The sequence below is a fragment of the Halichoerus grypus genome, chromosome 9 (assembly GCF_964656455.1).
Source record: "Halichoerus grypus chromosome 9, mHalGry1.hap1.1, whole genome shotgun sequence".
Lineage (NCBI taxonomy): Eukaryota > Metazoa > Chordata > Mammalia > Carnivora > Phocidae > Halichoerus > Halichoerus grypus.
Genome location: NC_135720.1, coordinates 16,448,258 through 16,458,355, shown reverse-complemented (window position 1 = coordinate 16,458,355; position 10,098 = coordinate 16,448,258). Strand labels below are relative to the sequence as shown.

The 10,098-nt window shown below is 49.2% G+C and overlaps 1 protein-coding gene across 1 annotated transcript; it reads left to right on the top strand.

Annotated features, from left to right (window-relative positions):
• The first annotated feature begins 259 nt into the window (after positions 1 to 259).
• Positions 260 to 6,595, top strand: LOC118524727 (UL16-binding protein 1-like). The gene is made up of 5 exons (XM_078054579.1): positions 260 to 356; positions 3,228 to 3,491; positions 3,728 to 4,003; positions 4,681 to 4,813; positions 6,058 to 6,595. Exons 1-4 carry the CDS (start codon positions 272 to 274, stop codon positions 4,803 to 4,805), a joined length of 750 nt encoding a protein of 249 aa, XP_077910705.1. The 5' UTR covers positions 260 to 271; the 3' UTR covers positions 4,806 to 4,813; positions 6,058 to 6,595.
• Positions 6,596 to 10,098: the final 3,503 nt, after the last annotated feature.

The window sequence follows — 10,098 nt, the reverse complement described above, 5'->3', positions numbered from 1 at the left end:
ATGCTGTACATTATGTCCACATGACTTTTTTATTTTACAATTGGAAGCTTTTGGCCATAAGAAGGGGATGATACTGATGGTAGAAATGAAGATGGAAAAGATAGGGTAGTCAGGACAATGGGTTGAAGAGGAGCAGACCGGCAGAATGAGAAAGGATTGAACTATTTTAGGAAATACGGCGGGGGGCAGGTGCTAGGGCGGAGTCAACCCTGTTCCGACCAATTCCCTGAAGCAGCGGCAGAGAGCAGTTTTGCGGTGCCGGACTGCGGGAATGGTGTGGACTGTGGGCTCCAGCTTCAGTCTTGGCCTCCTGCTCTTGTTTTTCCTGCCAGTTCGTTCTACAGCAGGCTGCAGCCGTGAGTTCAGAGGTGGAACCTGGGGGTAGGAGCGGGGTGTTCGGGAGTGAGCAATAAGACCGGGAGGGGAAATGGTGTCCCCGGAGCGGTTCTGGGGCCTTCTCGCCCCGTGGCGCTGAGCCCCTCTCCTCAATTCTTCTCTGCGGGCTGCTTTCTGCCTGGAGGGTGTCTGTGGGCGGTTGTGGGTGGGGTCGCCTGGGCCAGGAGAGGGACTGAAAACTGGCAGCTTCTGGGCGCCTGGGTGGCTCAGTCGGTTAAGCTCGGGGACTCATGATTTGGGCTCAGGTCATGATCTCAGGATCCTGAGATGGAGTCTTACCTCGGGCCCTGTGCTCAGTTTGAGCCCTGTTTGAGATTCTCTCTCTCCCTCTCCCTCTCCCTCGGCCCCTCCCCTTCGCACTCTCTCTCTCTAAAATAAATAAATCTTAAAAAAAAAAAAAAGAAAAAAAAGAGAGGAAACTTCTTCAGAAGGTTCGGCCAGGCGCTGGAGGAGGGGAGCACAGCGGAGGGAGAGACTGTCCCGGCGGGAAATCTGTGGTCCTCCCCAGCTCCCTAAGCCTCCCCTTCTCTCTGAGCCGGAGCCCAAGCCGCTGAGCCCCGAGCTCTGGGCAGGACTCAGAGGCTTCCGCAGGGAGGGGACGGCCAGACAACCCCGTGCCTCTAAGTCTCTTACACTGCTGTCCTGCATGAGTCACACGGCCTTCGACCGGGCCAGTTGTGTGTGTTGGACTTGCCGGTACACCCGGCCGTGTATTACCCGCCCCGCCCCACCCGCCCACCCCGGGATGCCAGGCGCTCCAGCTCAGGGTGGGCAGCTCTGATATCCTATGGCCAGAGACCTCCTCAGTCCGGGTCCCTCGACCATACATGCCCGCAGCTGCTTCTACACCGTGTATCTTTCCCTGCTGTGAGCGGCATTGCCTCTCTCGGACACTAGGGCTCCTTCCTGATAGTCCAGTCAGGATGTCACAAGGGGACATAGCCCGTTTTCCTACAGTACTCTGTGGCCCAAGGAGCTGGTCCAGCCTCACACATTCATCTCGAATTTCTACCGCTGCTTGCCTGCGACAACAGCACCTTGAGTAGGTACGACGGAGACCTATACAATATTTAATACATGCAGAGAATCTTGCACCAGGCTGGCATTTCGATGAAAATAGAACAGGGTTCATTCACATCCTTGCATCCTGAGAGAGGTTTTAAGGTTGGTACTCATCTCTGTCTTTGCATCCAGGATAAGATACTCTTTTAACATTGTATTTGGAGAAAAGAGAAGACAGTGTGAGAATATTGTACTTGAATTTCCCTGCCCCCAGGCCCCCAACCCACAAGTAATTCAACTACAAACATTTTTCATTCCGGTAACAAATGTGGGGAATGTGAAAGGACCACTTCATGGGTGCCTGAACCAATGGTGTCACTGTGAACAGGACCTGGGGCAGGTGACTTCTCATCTGCAGCACCTCGTGCCTTGCACCATTTCAATAACAGGGGCCATGATAACACTAGGATCCCTGAGGACGATGTCAGCTCACACACTAGGTCCACTGACAATGTCTGCATGGTCTCTGCTCCCCAGTGTAAACCTACCCCTGCGAATGAGCACATGACCCTTTGGGGAAGGCCAGTAGGAAGCATTGCTCTTGCTGTTGACCAGGAGGGTCCCTCCTGATTGGAAGCTGGCTTCTGCTTCTCCTAAAGGCTTCCAGCTCTGAGAAGTGGCTCAGGTCTGGAACCTGGGCAGAGGATCCAGACTCTCTGTTGGGTGTTTGCTTTCAGCCTCCTCCTCATCCATCCTGGGCCTTGGTCTTTGTTTGTTTGTATTGTTTAAATCGAGCAGCCTCTGGGTTGGCTGTCCAGCTATCTTGCCTCTGGGATCACTGTGTTCTGTGAGCCAAAGGGATGGAGAGCTTTCTGTGGGGCAGGCCCTGACCAGCATTCCAACCTCCAGGATTATTTCAATCATGGCGGCCTCCAGGCTCCTGACAGTTGAGCGCCTGTATCTCAACTCTCTTATTTTGGGATTTTTCACCCCATTACTCCTGGGCCCCTATTTCTGCAACACCGTCTCCTACCTCCAAGCTGGGCCATCAGAGAGACGTCATTGAGCTTCTTGACAATGCGGGTGCCCTTCTCACGGTGCAGTCTTCATGAGTGTGATAAAGAGTCCTCCAGACCTCTCCATGAGCAGAGTTGGAGGACATGTTTTTAGTTTTGTTTTACGTATTTCTTGCTCTATCTGTTCTGTCATATGCACTTCTCTGAGCCTTTTAATCCCTTCTTCTGCTATCTGCCTGGGCAATGCCTGATATTCTAGTCTGTGCAGTGTGGATCACCCTTTCCAAGCTTCCAAGACCCATCCTAATGGCTGATTATCACCATCTTCAGGGCTGTAGTAAATCCTGTGACCCATGACTGTGAACTCTCCCTTCTCTGACTTTGGATTCCATCCTCACCCTGCCCCCACCGTGCCCCAGCTCCTCAGGAGCAGCCCCCTCCCTGCCCCTCATCTTCCTACAGGACCCTGGCCTACATCCTCACAGTCCTCTGGCGTGTAGACCTCTTCTTTCTATAGCTAGCCTGGCATGTGCCTGGATTGGGTAGAGACTGACTGATGCAGGGTTTGCCCTGCTAGGCGTGGGGTCATATCTGGGGATATGTGGTTTCCTGCCAGGCCGAGGCATCGTGACCCTCCTCAAACCCGGGAAGGGCGTCACCTCTACCGCTGGGGGGGAGGGGCTGTGCAGGGACAGTCCTGGCTCTGCTAGCTCAGCCTGCCACATGTTCTAGTGCTGTCACGTGCATGGCCGAGGGGTGCCTGCCGGTCATTGTCTTCCAACCCCAACCTCTACCTGTGCTTTCCCTTTGCAGATGCTCTCTCTCTTTCCTACGATTTCAACATCACATCTCGGGCCAGGCCTGGACAACCATGGTGTGAGATTCAAGGCCTGGTCAATGGAAACCAGTTTCTTTCTTACGACTGTCGGAGCAAGGAGGTCAAACCCGTTGGTCCTCTGGGGATGAAGCTGAAGGACACAGCGTTTTGGGAGAGACAAAAGGAAACTCTGGAAGACCTGGTGGAAGAGCTCAGAAAGAAACTGCTGGACATCAAAACAGGGATTTTCACTAAGAGCCGTAAGTCTGAAGGCCCAGGGCAGAAGGAGAAGAGTTTGGTAGGGCCGGGGGGCTAGGGTGTTCACGTAAAACTTAGAAGTGGGCCCCACACACGCGGCCCAGCAGCCAGGGCCGACAAGGAGGACAGAGCAGGACCGGGAGGGCCGAAGGGGAGCTGAGGAGCGCACAGCAGGCGGGGCAGAGGATTGGTCAACACCAGAGGCTGACTTGTTCCCCATGGTGGGCGCGGGGGGCAGATCCTCTCACCCTGCAGGGCAGGCTGATGTATGAGTGTGGACCGGACAGACACCCCAGAGGATCCTGGCAGTTTGCCTTCAATGAGCAGATAACCCACCGCTTTGACCCGGAGATCGGAAATTGGACAGTGGTGCCTTCTGGGGACCAGCGGTTCCAGGGCACGTTGGACAGTGACGGCGAGCTGACCGGCTTCCTCATGAGGATCTCAAACGGAGACTGTAAGGGCTGGCTCCGGCAAGTACTGGAGCACTGGGATGAAATGCTGGAGACAACAGGTAACTCAGAAGACTGGATGGAGCGCTGCTTCTCTTGAAACGAGCTCCACCTTCCGCACTGTGTGTGTGTGTGTGGAGGGGGGAGGGTTTGTCTGAGAGAGAGAAATTGTTCCATCCATGGCAAATTCTTTTTGGTAGAAAAATGGTTACAGGAATGTTCTAGCATCCTTCCTTTCCCTTCTCACCTTCTGGAATCACTTCCTCGCTGCACACACCTTTGTCCTTGGGTATTTCTTGGATTTCTTGCTGGCCCCAAACAGGGGGGCATCAGACTGTTGCCAGAGATTGTCTTCTTACTGATCCCTTTTTCAGGAATCATTGTCTTTTTCATGTCACCTGGTGGGCTGCTGGAAATCCTTCAGCGCCACCTGGACTGTCAGCTCCTGAGAGGTGGTCGCTGTCACCATCCTTATCCTGCATCACCTCCTGTCTGTCACAGCAGGAGCGACTGGTTACATGGCAACCCCTGCTTCCCAGTTGGCCGTAGGAGCCCCCGGGGGACAGGGCACATCCCTTCCCCTCCCCCCAAGGCAGCAGGACTTGTCACAGCAGCTGCCACAAGGAGAGTGACAGACCCCGTCTGCCTGGTAGGGTGGACCTGGGCCAGCAGGAGCCAAGGGATCCTCCCCCAGTTTGGGGTCCGGACTGGGGCTCTCACTCTTGCGTTTTCATTTCAGTGCCACCAACCATGAAGCAAGACACGGCCCCGGCCAGGACCACAGCCATCGGACCCGGCACCTGGATCCCCACCCTGCTCCTCAGCTGCGCAGTCCTAATTGGCATCCATGTCGGCCTCCTTTAGAGGGACAGGTCCGGAGAGCAGATTGAGAGGGAAGGGAGGGCAAATGGCCTGGGGTGAGCCCAGGGAACGGTGAATTCCCAGCCTGACCCCTGCCCACTCCCTGAACCTTCTCACAGAGCAATGGGACCGGGTGAATGAGAGCTCATATCACGTGTTAGCAACAACTTGGACAAGCTCAGCCCTGAGTTCTGATATGGCCTCACTGTTAAGGCCACTGGGTAAGGGGAGGGGCCCACACCACTGCTTAAGGCCTGTTGGTGCTAAAGGGATGTAGGGAACTCAGGCCTGGCTCTCTGGAGAGAGTCAATTTGGGCCCAGGGTGGGTGGTGTGGGAACAGCAGGGACACACAGCATGGGCCGGACTCACCTTTGAGTGAGCGCAGCATGGCGGCTCCATGTGACGTGCCCAGGAGAAGGGGACTCCATCCGGGCAGTTACAAGGAGAGGGGCCAGCGTCTAACCCCAGGAGGAGGGCGTGGGAAGGCCTCTGCACACCGCTCAAAGGGCTGGAGAGTAGGGCCGTGTCCCCCCAGAACGTGGCTTGGGTCTTCCCAGGTAAGGCAGAAAGTGAACAGTAGAGACCGCGCCTGACGGGACTAGAAGGAGGCTGGTTCTCCGTGCAACAGTGGGAATCCTGGCTGAGGCTGGTGCCGTCCCTGGCAGCTAGCTTCCCGCAGACCTCAGATCCTGAGCCACTGAGCAGCCCCTGCTTTGAGCAGAGCTGGCCTGGGAGATGGGGGGAACTGAGTTGCTCTGGGTGCTCCCAGCTGAGCCGGACCAGGAATGGATGGGATGGGGGAAGGGATCATGATACTAAGAGCTCTGTGTGCTGCTCGCTAGGAGGCTGGCAGGGAAGGGGAAAGAAGGATCTCTGGCCACCCTGTTCCCCAAGGTTAGTGGTGTCAAGGGCAGGCCCCTGTCTTCTGTCGGATGCCCCAGCAGGTCCTTTAGGGCCTGCCATGAGAGGGAACATTAGAACGTGAGTCACATGAGCACATTGATTTCTTACTCACTTTAGTCCTGAGCCCAGACCCTTGGTAACAGGGCCTGGGGCTGACTCAGTGATTTGGTTCAGGAGGGAGGAGATTTGTAAAGGTGGCTGGAGCCAGGGCTGGGGACATGGCTGGGGGGAAATGCATGCCCCTGGGCGAGGGCTGGGCTCTGGGGTAGGGAGTGTTGGTTTAGGGCAGCCCCAGGACAAGGGACCCAGGATTTCCTCAGCCACGGAGACAAACACCTGTTCTTTTCTTAGGCTGCTGAGGCTACCAAGAAGCCCGTGAGGCGGGGACCAGCTCATCGACGCTGCCTTTGGGCCTGCTGCCTTTGGATGAGCTGCTGTTCATTTTTAGACCATCAGCGCTCTCGAGTTTACAAATCTAGAGACCTCAGTCGACCACGTGGTGCAGGACAGGGAACCTCCCAGGTCCCCTCTTGCATTTGGTGACGCTCCTGTTCAGCACTTTCCCTTGGCATATTCTATGCCGCTTTCTCTCTTTTGTGCTAGGTGATGGTATTCCTAGCTGGAATGTTTAAATGCTTGACCAAGAAATGTCAACAAAGAGAACATTTCCCATCTTGTCCTTGTTTGTGCAATATCAGAATCTTCTCTGTAAGATGACCATGTTCTTGCAGACAGTATCACCAAAAAGATGTTGTTTGAAGCTAAAGAACCCCAGGGAATTTTTTCTGTGTACTGAGAAACAACTTCATTGACTTTTAAACGGAATGACATTATATTTGTGATTGTTTTCTTCAGTGAATTATGTCCATGTACATATATTTAAATAAATACTACCTCTACTATAAAAATGTAGTTAATTTGGAATTTTTTAATTTATTTTTTTATTTTTTTCAAAGATATTACTTATTTGAGAGAGAGAGAGTGTGAGAGAGAGAGCGAGCACAGGCAGGGGGAAGCGCAGATGGGAGAGGGAAAAGCAGACTCCCCACTGAGCAGGGAGCTGGTTGTGGGGCTCCATCCCAGGACCCTGGGATCGTGACCTGAGCTGAAGGCAGATGTTAACCATCTGAGCCACCCAGGCGCCCCTAATTGAATGTAAATTTAAAAAAAAAATAGGAAAAAGAAAACAAAATTAGTGATTTCTCCTAACAGGCAAAGTATTAGGACAATTCACACAGTTTAGGTATATTTTTTAAATGTATTTTAAACTATTTAAAATTATTCATTAAGCTTCTATATTAGAATTCTTAACCCTTAAAAACCTAAATTTCTGGTGAAAATTGAGAAGCAAACGTTAGTGGACTGTCTCTTAACCTAGCATTCCTAGTGGAGTAGCAGATTTGTAAACACTTTTCACAATTTTTAGAAATGCACGCTTTCTCATAATAAGTTTTCCAGTTGGCACAGGCCATGCTTACCAACAGACCCAAATATCTTGAGTTCCTCTGTAAAAGGAAGCCAAAAGTACATAAATCTATGTTTGGTAAATAAATAAATAAATAAATAAATAAATTTAAGATAGAACAGTTCATTAAGCTTCTGTTCGAACCCTACAAATATCTGGTAATATATGATTAAGATCCGAGTTTGGTTTTAGGAGAGACTATGGACTCTGAGAAACGAACAGGATTTTAGAGGGGAGGGGGGTGGGGGGATGGGTTAGCCCGGTGATGGGTATTAAGGAGGGCACGTATCGCATGGAGCACTGGGTGTTATATGCAAACAATGAATCATGGAACACTACATCAAAAACTAATGATGTAATGTATGGTGATTAACATAATAAAATAAAATTTAAAAAAAGATCTGAGTTCGGGTTCTCTAGGTGCTATGGTTCTAGAACATGGCTATTTATTTCTCAAATCCTAGAATTAACATAAGTGTTTCCAATGACTAAAGGGGATTGGATACTTTATTATCTATCATAATAAATCTAGCATTATGTGGCTGATTTTAGGCAATTTATAAAATAGAAAAATGATCCTGAGTGAAAGTGATATAATCTAGCTCAACGCTCACTTTGTCTCAGAGCTAAACCGTGGTCACTAAAAAAAAAAAATCACTCATTTTTTCCCCCTCTGCAAACCTGAAGATAGTACTGCTTGGAAATAGGATTCTCTGTAGAATTTACGGGTTGCTAGGAGGATGCATAGCTGGAGTAATAGCATTCATCGTTCATATGCTTTTACTTCCAGAGCCTGAGAACACGCCTTAGAATTTGGCCAAATGCCCATATGCTTCTCCTATACTTCCAAAGATAAGGGACTTGAAGCTGTGTGCATTCATAAAGAAGGGGAGGATTGCCTATAAATTATATCTCAACAAATTTGATTTTTATAAAAGGTGGAGGGAAGGAAGCCTAGCAGTACCTGAACAAAAGAAATCCAGTGAACGTGTCATACCCATAAGCACATCTATGTGTCTAGTGCTTGAAAAAGTGTTCAAAATCTTTGTCCAGCTCCATGAAACTCTGACTGTCACCTTAGCGTAGTACAGGATCAAGCGGATGGAGGTAACAGTGGAGCAGCCTCCTGGCTCCCGCCCGCAAATGAACCCCGAGGAACTCTAAAGGTACGAAGGAAATAGATCAACAGCAATTTTCTCAACAGCCATCCTGGTTGCAGGAGGTCCAAGTGGTATTCCCTCTCAAGTGTTGGAGGCAAAGAGCTCTGGGCCTAGAATTTTATATGCTGTCATATTCTCATTCGAGTAGGAGAGTGTATGTATTCGCTTTTAATGGCAGCCATAACACAGCGCCACAAACTTAGCTACTTAAATCAAGACATATTTCTTACGTCACAGCTATGTAAAAGAGATGTCTGAACTGGCTCGGTGAGTTTCCTGCTCTGGGCTTCCCAAAGCCGATGTCAAGGCTCCGAGCAGCTGGGCTCTTAGCCAGAGACACTGGGAGGAATCTGCTCATTCAGATTGCTAAGGAAATCCAGTTTCTTGGAGTTTCTGGACTGAGAGCCCCACTTGCTTGCTGGCTGCCAGCTGGAGGTCCTCCTTAACTCCTATAGGGGCCTCCATCTTGCATATGGCCCCGCTCAACTCAGGGCCAGCAATAGGGCGCCCCATCTCTCTACCTCTCCTTCTGCCACATCTCTCTTGCCTCCAGTCTGAGAAAGTCTTCATTTTGAAGGGCTCATGTGATTCACTGGGCCCCCCAGATAATGTAGGATAATCGCCGTATCTTGGGGCACCTGGGTGGCTCAGGTCATGATCCCAGGGTCCTGGGATCGAGCCCTGCGTTGGGCTATCTGCTCAGCAGGAAACTTGCTTCTCCCTCTCCCACTCCCCTGCTTGTGTTCCCTCTCTGTCTCTCAGTCAAAATAAAGAAATAAAATCTTTAAAAATTAAAAATTAAAAAGAGAAGGATAATCTCCCTAGCTTAAAGTCAACTGAGTAGCCACTTTAATTACCTCTGCAAAGCCCCTTCATAACAGTACATAACAGATTAACAAATGTTAATCAAATTAACACTTGATTGAGTGACCAAGGAACATTGACACTTTCGGGGAAACCTCAGAATTCTGAATACCACTGGGTATTAAAACTATTTTTGAACAAATAAAGCCTAAAGAATATTTTTCCCAGAAAGTTCCAACTTGAAAATATCTTTTGGATAAAGTATTCCAATAGTAAGAGAAACCCATCCAGGAGATGTAACAAGAGAAATAAGGAGAATGAGTAACCAATTTTGCTAAAATTTTTATTTGTTAAAGACAGCAACAACATTTTAAAATTCTTAATTTATTAGATTTCTGTTGCCTTAAAAAAGAGGGTGGTGTGAAGGGTCAAGGGAGTTTCTATCACAGAAAAAAAAAGTACAGCAACAACTCAGAAATAAAAATCTGGGTAATATCAGGGAAATGGGGTGGGAGGAAGCACACAAAATAGATATGGAAACATGCTAAATAATTTTTGTTTGGTATGAACAAAAACAATGATAAATATATAAATGTAAATAAACATTAGTATGGATCAAAGTTTAAGGGCAATGATTATGAGAAGAAAACTGGAATGCATAATGTTTAAAACAGCAGAAGAAAAGTCAGTACAATAAAAGCAATGCAGATAGGGAGAGGGAATTTTTTTAAAGCACAATAAATGAAAAATGTGATGACTGGGATATCTCCTACTCTACTCGTAATCACAATAAAGGTAACCTGCTAAACTCTCCAAATAAAGAACTGAAATTCTCAGGTTAGATCATAAAATAATGCAACACACACGTTGATTTCAAAAAACACCCTAAAAAACAAAACAAAACAAAACAAAACCCTGAAAATGAAAGGAAACAGAAAGATTACAAATAAAATACCTAACAGG

Coding starts and splice junctions, on each gene's coding strand:
- LOC118524727 (XM_078054579.1), top strand. CDS start 272: ATGGTGTGGACTGTGGGCTCCAGCTTCAGTCTTGGCCTCCTGCTCTTG. Junction 357..3,227: donor TTCTACAGCAGGCTGCAGCC/GTGAGTTCAGAG, acceptor TTCCCTTTGCAG/ATGCTCTCTCTCTTTCCTAC. Junction 3,492..3,727: donor AGGGATTTTCACTAAGAGCC/GTAAGTCTGAAG, acceptor CGCGGGGGGCAG/ATCCTCTCACCCTGCAGGGC.